Source organism: Oncorhynchus kisutch, linkage group LG16, assembly GCF_002021735.2.
Source record: "Oncorhynchus kisutch isolate 150728-3 linkage group LG16, Okis_V2, whole genome shotgun sequence".
Lineage (NCBI taxonomy): Eukaryota > Metazoa > Chordata > Actinopteri > Salmoniformes > Salmonidae > Oncorhynchus > Oncorhynchus kisutch.
The window spans coordinates 657,854-670,192 of NC_034189.2; the positions used below are offsets into that span (position 1 = coordinate 657,854).

Sequence of the window (12,339 nt, forward strand, 5' to 3'; positions counted from 1 at the left end):
TTCCGCTGAACGGTCAGTCTAGCTTTCTATCTAACATCCTGTCCACATATAATCCTTCCACTGAACGGTCAGTCTAGCTTTCTATCTAACATCCTGTCCACATATATCTAAAAAGTTTGTATCATATTTGATCAGTTCCTAGAATGAAAGTTCCTGACCAAGATGGTACATTTTTTGTCATGTTCAATATGTATTCTATTTCTGACCCTCTTCCCTCCTCCTCTTCCTCCTCCACCTCCACCTCTTCCTCTTCTTTCTCCTTCCCCAGGTAACCGTATAGTGATGGGGAAGAACCATGTGTTCCGGTTCACCCACCCAGAACAGGCCCGTCTGGAGAGAGAACAGAGAGAGAGGAGCAGTACCAGTCCCAGCCACCAGGAGACCGAATGCACTGCCAACACAGGCCTCCAGGGGGAGCCAGAGGACTGGACCTACGCTCAGCGAGAACTACTGGAGAAACAAGGGATAGACATCAAACTGGAGATGGAGAAGAGGTGTGGGGGAGAGGGAGGAAGGGAACAACATACAAATGTAGCTTTGTTAATCAATCATTAAATCAACTGTCAACCTTCAATGTCTCCGAGAGAGAGAGAGAGAGAGAGAGAGAGAGAGAGAGAGAGAGAGAGAGAGAGAGAGAGAGAGAGAGAGAGAGAGAGAGAGAGAGAGAGCAGAGAGAGAGAGAGAGAGGAGAGAGAGAGAGAGAGAGAGAGAGAGAGAGAGAGAGAGAGAGAGAGAGAGAGAGGAGAGAGAGAGAGGAGAGAGAGAGAGAGAGAGAGAGAGAGAGAGAGAGAGAGAGAGAGAACCTCTTAACCTGACAGTACCTGAAACCAACTAGAATTATATATACTTTTAAATGCATACTAATGTCATGATATGTTTGGTAAAGTAATAAAGAAGGTGAAATATTTTGGGTAAAAAAACAGATTATAAGTACAGTGCATTCAGAAAGAATTCAGGTCTCTTCCCTTCTTCCACATTTTGTTACAGCCTTATTCTAAAATGAATTAAATAATTTTTCGCCCCTCATCAATCTACACACAATAACCCATAATGACATAGTAAAACTGTTTTTTTTTAAACATTTTTGCTAGTCAGGATCAAGGGAAAGATGGATGGAGCAAAGTACAGAGAATCTTTGATGAAAACCTGCTCCAGAGCGCTCAGGACCTCAGACTGGGGCGAAGGTTCACCTTCCAACAGGACAACGACCCTAAGCACACAGCCAAGACAACGCAGGAGTGGCTTCTGGACAATTCTCTGAATGTCCTTGAGTGGCCCAGCCAGAGCCCGGACCTGAACCAGATCGAACATCTCTGGAGAGACCTGAAAATAGCTGTGCAGCGTCGCTCCCCATCCAACCTGACAGAGCTTGAGAGGATCTGCAGAGAAGAATGGGGAGAAACTCCCCAAATACAGGTGTTCCAAGCTTGTAGCGTCATACCCAAGAAGACTCAAGGCTGTAATCGCTGCCAAGCTTGTAGCGTCATACTCAAGAAGACTCAAGGCTGTAATCACTGCCAAAGTTGCTTCAACAAAGTACTTAGCCAAAGGGTCTGAATACTTATGTAAATGTGATATTTCAGTTTTTGTTGCTTTGTCTTTATGAGGGGGAAAAAACTATTTAATCAATTTCAGAATGGCTGTAACAGAAAAAAATGGGGTCTGAATACTTTCCGAATGCCCTGTTTATATTGGCCTATAATAAAGTATGAGAAGGATTGTTCACTATGTTTCACCATCATGTAGGTTTTATGTATTGTAGATCAAATGTGTTGAAAAGTGGGGTTTTTCTCAGACATAAATGAACAATTCCAGGTGAAAGCCAAAGGTCATAGTTTTCTGCGGTGGGGCACTATTGGCACTATACTTTATTGGTGACTAAGGCCATGGCAAAACGGTGCAAAACATCTGTCAGCTCAACTGGTTAAACCCTCAGGGTCTCTCTCCCAGGCTGCAGGACATGGAGATTCAGTACCGGAGGGAGAAGGAGGAGGCTGACCTATTACTGGAACAACAGAGACTGGTGAGACTGACTGACCTGTTACTGGAACAACAGAGACTGGTGAGACTGACTGACCTGTTACTGGAACAACAGAGACTGGTGAGACTGACTGACCTATTACTGGAACAACAGAGACTGGTGAGACTGACTGACTGACTGACCTATTACTGGAACAACAGAGACTGGTGAGACTGACTGACCTGTTGCTGGAACAACAGAGACTGGTGAGACTGACTGACTGACCTATTACTGGAACAACAGAGACTGGCGAGACTGACTGACTGACCTATTACTGGAACAACAGAGACTGGTGAGACTGACTGACTGACCTATTACTGGAACAACAGAGACTGGTGAGACTGACTGACTAACCTATTACTGGAACAACAGAGACTGGTGAGACTGACTGACCTATTACTGGAACAACAGAGACTGGTGAGACTGACTGACCTATTACTGGAACAACAGAGACTGGTGAGACTGCCTGACTGACCTATTACTGGAACAACAGAGACTGGTGAGACTGCCTGACTGACCTATTACTGGAACAACAGAGACTGGTGAGACTGACTGACTGACCTATTACTGGAACAACAGAGACTGGTAAGACTGACTGACCTATTACTGGAACAACAGAGACTGGTGAGACTGACTGACTGACTGAAGGTTAGTACAGGAGAGAGGAGGAGGAGACTAACCTGTTACTGGGACAACAGAGACTGGTGAGACTGACTGACTGACTGACTGAGGGTTAGTACAGGAGAGAGGAGGAGGAGACTAACCTGTTACTGGGACAACAGAGACTGGTAAAACATGGTGGATTAACCCTCTCCTCTCCTCAGTATACAGACTCAGACAGTGGAGACGACTCTGATAAGAGATCCTGTGAAGAGAGCTGGAGACTGATATCTTCACTCAGAGAGAAACTACCTGCTAACAAGGTACACACACACATAGTTATATAACTACAGTACCAGTCAAAAGACACACCTACTCATTCAAGTCTTTTTCTTTACTATCATTGTAGAATAATAGTGAAGACAACAAAATTATGAAATAACACAAATGGAATCATGTAGCAACCAAAAAAGTGTTAAATAAATCAAAATATATTTGAGATTATTTGAGATTCTTCAAAATAGTCACCCTTTGCCTTGATGACTGAGTTACACACTCTTGGCATTTTCTCAACCAGCTTCTTGAGGTAGTCACCTGGAATGCATTTCAGTTAACAGGTGTGCCTTGTTAAAAGTTCATTTGTGGATTTTTTTTCCCTTCTGAATGTTTTTGAGCCAATCAGTTGTGTTGTGACAAGGTAGGGGTGGTATACAGAAGATAGCCTTATTTGGTAAAAGACCAAGTCCATATTATGTCAAGAACAGCTCAAATAAGCAAAGAGAAACGACATCATTACTTTTACTTTAAGGCATGAAGGTCAGTCAATACGGAAGATTTCAAGAACTTTGAAAGTTTCTTCAAGTGCAGTTGCAAAAACCATCACACGCTATGATGAAACTGGCTCTCATGAGGACCGCCACAGGAAAGGAAGACCCAGAGTTACCTCTGCTGCAGAGGATAAGTTCATTAGAGTAAACTGCAGCTCTGATTGCAGCCCAAGTAAATTCTCCACAGAGTTCAAGTAACAGATACATCTCAACATCAACTGTTCAGAGGAGACTGTGTGAATCAGGCCTTCATGTTCAAATTGCTGCAAAGAAACCACCACTAAAGGACACCAAGATGAGTCTTGCTTGGGCCTTAGAAACACTAGCAATGGACATTAGACCTGTGAAACTCTGTCCTTTGGTCCAAATTTTAGATTCTTGGTTCCAACCGCTGTGTCTTTGTGAGATGCAGAGTAGGTGAACAGATGATCTCCGCATGTGTGGTTCCCACCGTGAAGCATGGAGGAGGAGGTGTGATGGTGTGGGGATACTTTGCTGGTGACACTGTCTGTGATTTCTTTAGAATTCAAGGCACACTTAACCAGCATGACTACCACAGCATTCTGCAGCGATACACCATCCCATCTGGTTTGCACTTAGTGGGACTATCATTTGTTTTTTAACAAGACAATGACCCAACTCACCTCCAAGCTGTGTAAGGGATTTATGACCAAGAAGGAGAGTGATGGGGTGCTGCATCAGATGACCTGGCCTCCACGATCACCCGACCTCAACCCAATTGAGATGGTTTGGGATGAGTCGGGCCGCAGAGTGAAGGAAAAGCAGCCAACAAGTGCTCAGCATATGTGGGAACTCCTTCAAGACTGTTGGAAAAGCATTCCAGGTGAAGCTGGTTGAGAGAATGCCAAGAGTTTGCAAAGCTGTCATCAAGGCAAAGGGTAGCTACTTTGAAGAATCTCAAATATAGAATACATTTTGATTTAACACTTACTACATGATTCCATATGTGTTATTTCATAGTTTTGATACCTTCACTATTATTCTACAGTGTAGAAAATAGTAAAAATAAAGAAAAACCCTTGAATGAGTAGGTGTGTTTAAACTTTTGAATTGTACTGTACATGTATATGTTGTAATTCTATAGGTCCAGTCGATAGTAAAGCGTTGTGGCCTGCCCAGTAGTGGTAAACGTCGGGAGCCACTCAGGGTCTATCAGATCCCTCAGCGTCGCCGAATCAGCAAAGACCCCAAACGGGTTACCATCAGAGACCTGAGGATGCAGGCGGTCAAAGAGATCTGCTACGAGGTACAGTATTGTTACCACGCCAAATACAACACCCCACTGACTGTCCCAGTCACATTACTGGCAAGAGATCTGCTACGAGGTTTTTCAAATGTTTTATTTAATCTTTATTTAACAAGTCAGTTAAGAACAAATTCTTATTTACAATGACGGCCTACACCGGCCAAACCCGGACGACGCTGGGCCAGTTGTGCCTCATTCTTCTGAATACCTAACCCTGGGATAGAGGTTTATTTTTCAGCGAGATTCCACACATTTTAATGTAAAAGATGCACCATAATCTAAAAGGTGTGGAGTTCCTGAGTGGTCTAGTCTTAGTCATGATTTACATCTGAATCTAGTCCTGATTTACATCTGAATCTAGCCCTGATTTACATCTGAATCTAGTCATCATTTACATCTGAATCTGAAAGGTGTTGAGTTCCTGAGTGGTCTAGTCTTAGTCATGATCTGAATCTAGTCCTGAATCTAGTCATGATTTACATCTGAATCTAGTCCAGATTTACATCTGAATCTGAAAGGTGTTGAGTTCCTGAGTGGTCTTGTCTTAGTCACGATCTGAATCTGCTGAAAACATCTGATTTTTAATTTTTAATTTCACCTTTATTTAACCAGGTAGGCTAGTTGAGAACAAGTTCTCATTTGCAACTGCGACCTGGCCAAGATAAAGCATAGCAGTGTTAACAGACAACACAGAGTTACACATGGAGTAAACAATTAACAAGTCAATAACACAGTAGAAAACAAAGGGGGGGTCTATATACATTGTGTGCAAAAGGCATGAGGAGGTAGGCGAATAATTACAATTTTGCAGATTAACACTGGAGTGATAAATGATCAGATGGTCATGTACAGGTAGAGATATTGGTGTGCAAAAGAGCAGAAAAGTAAATAAATAAAAACAGTATGGGGATGAGGTAGGTAAAAATGGGTGGGCTATTTACCGATAGACTATGTACAGCTGCAGCGATCGGTTAGCTGCTCAGATAGCAGATGTTTGAAGTTGGTGAGGGAGATAAAAGTCTCCAACTTCAGCGATTTTTGCAATTCATTCCAGTCACAGGCAGCAGAGAACTGGAACGAAAGGCGGCCAAATGAGGTGTTGGCTTTAGGGATGATCAGTGAGATACACCTGCTGGAGCGCGTGCTACGGGTGGGTGTTGCCATTGTGACCAGTGAACTGAGATAAGGCGGAGCTTTACCTAGCATGGACTTGTAGATGACCTGGAGCCAGTGGGTCTGGCGACGAATATGTAGCGAGCCGACTAGAGCATACAGGTCGCAGTGGTGGGTGGTATAAGGTGCTTTAGTGACAAAACGGATGGCACTGTGATAAACTGCATCCAGTTTTCTGAGTAGAGTGTTGGAAGCTATTTTGTAGATGACATCGCCGAAGTCGAGGATCGGTAGGATAGTCAGTTTTACTAGGGTAAGTTTGGCGGCGTGAGTGAAGGAGGCTTTGTTGCGGAATAGAAAGCCGACTCTAGATTTGATTTTCGATTGGAGATGTTTGATATGAGTCTGGAAGGAGAGTTTACAGTCTAGCCAGACACCTAGGTACTTATAGATGTCCACATATTCAAGGTCGGAACCATCCAGGGTGGTGATGCTAGTCAGGCGAGCGGGTGCAGGCAGCGAACGGTTGAAAAGCATGCATTTGGTTTTACTAGCGTTTAAGAGCAGTTGGAGGCCACGGAAGGAGTGTTGTATGGCATTGAAGCTCGTTTGGAGGTTAGATAGCACACGGGCCGGAAGTATATAGAATGGTGTCGTCTGCGTAGAGGTGGATCAGGGAATCGCCCGCAGCAAGAGCAACATCATTGATATATACAGAGAAAAGAGTCGGCCCGAGAATTGAGCCCTGTGGCACCCCCATAGAGACTGCCAGAGGACCGGACAGCATGCTCTCCGATTTGACACACTGAACTCTGTCTGCAAAGTAGTTGGTGAACCAGGCACGGCAGTCATCAGAAAAACCGAGGCTACTGAGTCTGCCGATAAGAATATGGTGATTGACAGAGTCGAAAGCCTTGGCAAGGTCGATGAAGACGGCTGCACAGTACTGTCTTTTATCGATGGCGGTTATGATATCGTTTAGTACCTTGAGCGTGGCTGAGGTACACCCGTGACCGGCTCGGAAACCAGATTGCACAGCGGAGAAGGTACGGTGGGATTCGAGATGGTCAGTGACCTGTTTGTTGACTAGGCTTTCGAAGACCTAAGATAGGCAAGGCAGGATGGATATAGGTCTGTAACAGTTTGTTTCCAGGGTGTCTCCCCCTTTGAAGAGGGGGATGACTGCGGCAGCTTTCCAATCCTTGGGGATCTCAGACGATATGAAAGAGAGGTTGAACAGGCTGGTAATAGGGGTTGCGACAATGGCGGCGGATAGTTTCAGAAATAGAGGGTCCAGATTGTCAAGCCCAGCTGATTTGTACGGGTCCAGGTTTTGCAGCTCTTTCAGAACATCTGCTATCTGGATTTGGGTAAAGGAGAACCTGGAGAGGCTTGGGCGAGTAGCTGCGGGGGGGGCGGAGCTGTTGGCCGAGATTGGCGTAGCCAGGCGGAAGGCATGGCCAGCCGTTGAGAAATGCTTGTTGAAGTTTTCGATAATCATGGATTTATCGGTGGTGACCGTGTTACCTAGCCTCAGTGCAGTGGGAAGCTGGGAGGAGGTGCTCTTGTTCTCCATGGACTTCACAGTGTCCCAGATCTTTTTGGAGTTGGAGCTACAGGATGCAAATTTCTGCCTGAAGAAGCTGGCCTTAGCTGACTGTGTGTATTGGTTCCTGACTTCCCTGAACAGTTGCATATCGCGGGGACTATTCGATGCTATTGCAGTCCGCCACAGGATGTTTTTGTGCTGGTCGAGGGCAGTCCGGTCTGGAGTGAACCAAGGGCTATATCTGTTCTTAGTTCTGCATTTTTTGAACGGAGCATGCTTATCTAAAATGGTGAGGAAGTTACTTTTAAAGAATGACCAGGCATCCTCAACTGACGGGATGAGGTCAATGTCCTTCCAGGATACCCGGGCCAGGTCGATTAGAAAGGCCTGCTCACAGAAGTGTTTTAGGGAGCGTTTGACAGTGATGAGGGGTGGTCGTTTGACTGTGGCTCCGTAGCGGATACAGGCAATGAGGCAGTGATCGCTGAGATCCTGGTTGAAGACAGCGGAGGTGTATTTGGAGGGCCAGTTGGTCAGGATGACGTCTATGAGGGTGCCCTTGTTTATAGATTTAGGGTTGTACCTGGTGGGTTCCTTGATGATTTGTGTGAGATTGAGGGCATCTAGCTTAGATTGTAGGACTGCCGGGGTGTTAAGCATATCCCAGTTTAGGTCACCTAACAGAACAAACTCTGAAGCTAGATGGGGGGCGATCAATTCACAAATGGTGTCCAGGGCACAGCTGGGAGCTGAGGGGGGTCGGTAGCAAGCGGCAACAGTGAGAGACTTATTTCTGGAGAGAGTCATTTTTAAAATTAGTAGTTCAAACTGTTTGGGTATGGACCTGGAAAGTATGACATTACTTTGCAGGCTATCTCTGCAGTAGACTGCAACTCCTCCCCCTTTGGCAGTTCTATCTTGACGGAAAATGTTATAGTTGGCTATGGAAATCTCAGAGTATTTGGTGGCCTTCCTGAGCCAGGATTCAGACACGGCAAGGACATCAGGGTTAGCAGAGTGTGCTAAAGCAGTGAGTAAAACAAACTTAGGGAGGAGGCTTCTGATGTTGACATGCATGAAACCAAGGCTTTTTCGATCAAAGAAGTCAACAAATGAGGGTGCCTGGGGACATGCAGGGCCTGGGTTTACCTCCACATCACCCGCGGAATAGAGGAGGAGTAGTATGAGGGTGCGGCTAAAGGCTATCAAAACTGGTCGCCTAGAGCGTTGGGGACAGAGAATAAAAGGAGCAGATTTCTGGGCATGGTAGAATATATTCAGGGCATAATGCGCAGACAGGGGTATGGTGGGGTGCGGGTACAGCGGAGGTAAGCCCAGGCACTGGGTGATGATAAGAGAGGTTGTATCTCTGGACATGCTGGTTGTAATGGGTGAGGTCACCGCATGTGTGGGAGGTGGGACAAAGGAGGTATCAGGGGTATGAAGAGTGGAACTAGGGGCTCCATTATAAACTAAAACAATGATAACTAACCTGAACAACAGTATACAAGGCATATTGACATTTGAGAGAGACATACAGCAAGGCATACAGTAATCACAGGTGTTGAATTGGGAGAGCTAGCTAAACCAGTAGGTGAGACATCAACAGCTAATCAGCTAGCACAACAAAAGCAGGTAAAGTGGCGTTGACTAGGCAGAGGGTCGGATTAACTATACACAGAGCCTGAGTGCGGCAGGGGCCGATAGATAAAACATAAACAAACAGAATGGAGTACCGTGATTAATGGACAGTCCAGCAGGCATCAGCTATGTAGCCAAGTGATCAGTGTCCAGGGGGCAGCGGTGGATGGGGCAGGGAAGCTAGACTGGCGAGTATTATCCAGGTTTAAAAAACTGTCTGGCTGTGCAGAAGGTAAAAGCCGCTAGCAGTGGCTAACAATGACTAAATAGCTTGTAGCTAGTTAGCTGGTTAGCTTCTGGAGGTTCTTGAATGTGTTCTAAAAATTAAAAATAATGGCGATTCCTTTTCACATTGGGTGAGGCAGGTTACCGGAAGGTATAGTCGAATTAAAAATCGAAAAAAGATTGAAAGTAAATATGGGTCCAGTGAGTGGTTGGGCTGGCTGGGGACGTGGCGATTTAGACAGTTAGCAGGCCTGTGCTAACAAGCTAACAGTTAGTAGGCCGGGGCTAAACAAGCTAGCAGTTATCGGACCTGGGCTAAACAAGCTAGCAGTTAGCAGGCCGAATTAGCAAGCAAGCAGATAGCAAGGGCTAGAAAGTTAGCCTTTGGGGGACGTCGCGATGGGGTGAGTCTGTTTATGCCTCTTCATGCGGTGACATCGATAGACCGGTCGTGGGTCCGGATATTGTAGCCCAGGAGTATGCTTCGGTGGTAGCACAGGAGCTCAGGCCGGGCTAGCTTCAAGCTAAGTGGATGGAAACGCTAGCCAGGAGTAATCATCCGGCGTTGCGGTTAGCTGGTTAGCTAGATGTGAAGATCCAGCTGAAAATGTTCTGTTTGCGGTGGGAATCCGGGGATAAAAATAATAGGTCCGTTATGCTCTGTTTAGAGTCGCGTTGTTCGAACTGGCGAGAGCTTTCCGAGCTAAAGGTTAGCTGAAGACCGCTAGCAATGGTTTGCTGACTGATAGCTGGTAGTTAGCTGGCTAGCTTCAGTTGAGGGGTTCCGGATCCGAAGTAAATATAAATACTTTAGAAAAAAAGCAGATCCGCGCTACATTGGGTGAGGCGGGTTGCAGGAGAGTATTTAGAAGTTGAGGTTTAGCTAAATGTTTTAAAAGATATGCGAAGAAAAATTTGTAAAAAACGATATATACAAGGGACACGACACGACAAGACGTCTCACTGCTACGCCATCTTGGATCCGAAACAACATTTGAATATTGCTGAGCCTGAACAATTAAGACATCAACAGTGGAATAAAAGTTGTCCAGAGTTGAATCTCAATTTAAATGATTCACAGTTGAAATGGCTTCCAAAGGTTCTTCCAAATGATTCACAGCTGTAATGATTCACTGCTGTAATGGCTTCCGAAGGTTCTTCCAAATGATTCACTGCTGTAATGGCTTCCGAAGGTTCTTCCAAATGATTCACTGCTGTAATGGCTTCCAAAGGTTCTTCCAAATGATTCACTGCTGTAATGGCTTCCAAAGGTTCTTCCAAATGATTCACTGCTGTAATGGCTTCCAACGATACATATTAACCCGGGGGGGGGGGGGGGGGGGGTGAATAGATACAGTGCCTTGTGAAAGTATTCGGCCCCCTTGAACTTTGCGACCTTTTGCCACATTTCAGGCTTCAAACATAAAGATATAAAACTGTATTTTTTTGTGAAGAATCAACAACAAGTGGGACACAATCATGAAGTGGAACGACATTTATTGGATATTTCAAACTTTTTTAACAAATCAAAAACTGAAAAATTGGGAGTGCAAAATTATTCAGCCCCCTTAAGTTAATACTTTGTAGCGCCACCTTTTGCTGCGATTACAGCTGTAAGTCGCTTGGGGTATGTCTCTATCAGTTTTGCACATCGAGATTGAAATGTTTTCCCATTCCTTCTTGCAAAACAGCTCGAGCTCAGTGATGTTGGATGGAGAGCATTTGTGAACAGCAGTTTTCAGTTCTTTCCACAGATTCTCGATTGGATTCAGGTCTGGACTTTGACTTGGCCATTCTAACACCTGGATATGTTTATTTTTGAACCATTCCATTGTAGATTTTGCTTTATGTTTTGGATCATTGTCTTGTTGGAAGACAAATCTCCGTCCCAATCTCAGGTCTTTTGCAGACTCCATCAGGATTTCTTCCAGAATGGTCCTGTATTTGGCTCCATCCATCTTCCCATCAATTTTAACCATCTTCCCTGTCCCTGCTGAAGAAAAGCAGGCCCAAACCATGATGCTGCCACCACCATGTTTGACAGTGGGGATGGTGTGTTCAGGGTGATGAGCTGTGTTGCTTTTACGCCAAACATAACGTTTTGCATTGTTGCCAAAAAGTTCAATTTTGGTTTCATCTGACCAGAGCACCTTCTTCCACATGTTTGGTGTGTCTCCCAGGTGGCTTGTGGCAAACTTTAAACGACACTTTTTATGGATATCTTTAAGAAATGGCTTTCTTCTTGCCACTCTTCCATAAAGGCCAGATTTGTGCAATATACGACTGATTGTTGTCCTATGGACAGAGTCTCCCACCTCAGCTGTAGATCATGGGCCTCTTGGCTGCATCTCTGATCAGTCTTCTCCTTGTATGAGCTGAAAGTTTAGAGGGACGGCCAGGTCTTGGTAGATTTGCAGTGGTCTGATACTCCTTCCATTTCAATATTATCGCTTGTTTAGTGCTCCTTGGGATGTTTAAAGCTTGGGAAATCTTTTTGTATCCAAATCCGGCTTTAAACTTCTTCACAACAGTATCTCGGGCCTGCCTGGTGTGTTCCTTGTTCTTCATGATGCTCTCTGCGCTTTTAACGGACCTCTGTGACTATCACAGTGCAGGTGCATTTATACGGAGACTTGATTACACACAGGTTGATTGTATTTATCATCATTAGTCATTTAGGTCAACATTGGATCATTCAGAGATCCTCACTGAACTTCTGGAGAGAGTTTGCTGCACTGAAAGTAAAGGGGCTGAATAATTTTGCACGCCCAATTTTTCAGTTTTTGATTTGTTAAAAAAGTTTGAAATATCCAATAAATGTCGTTCCACTTCATGATTGTGTCCCACTTGTTGTTGATTCTTCACAAAAAAATACAGTTTTATATCTTTATGTTTGAAGCCTGAAATGTGGCAAAAGGTCGCAAAGTTCAAGGGGGCCGAATACTTTCGCAAGGCACTGTACATATTAACCCTGGGGGGGGTGAATAGATACATATTAACTCTGGGGGGGGTGAATAGATACATATTAACCCTGGGGGGGGGTGAATAGATACATATTAACCCGGGGGGGGGGGGGGGGGGGGTGAATAGATACATA

The 12,339-nt window shown here is 44.9% G+C and overlaps 1 protein-coding gene across 1 annotated transcript in view; it reads left to right on the top strand.

Moving 5' to 3' along the window:
• kif1ca (kinesin family member 1C, a) overlaps positions 1-12,339 on the top strand; it is a 134,924-nt gene that overhangs the window by 84,778 nt on the left and 37,807 nt on the right. Inside the window, 4 exon segments of the mRNA XM_031791496.1 lie at positions 269-494; positions 1,951-2,023; positions 2,845-2,943; positions 4,553-4,714. Coding sequence (XP_031647356.1) covers positions 269-494; positions 1,951-2,023; positions 2,845-2,943; positions 4,553-4,714 — 560 coding nt within the window.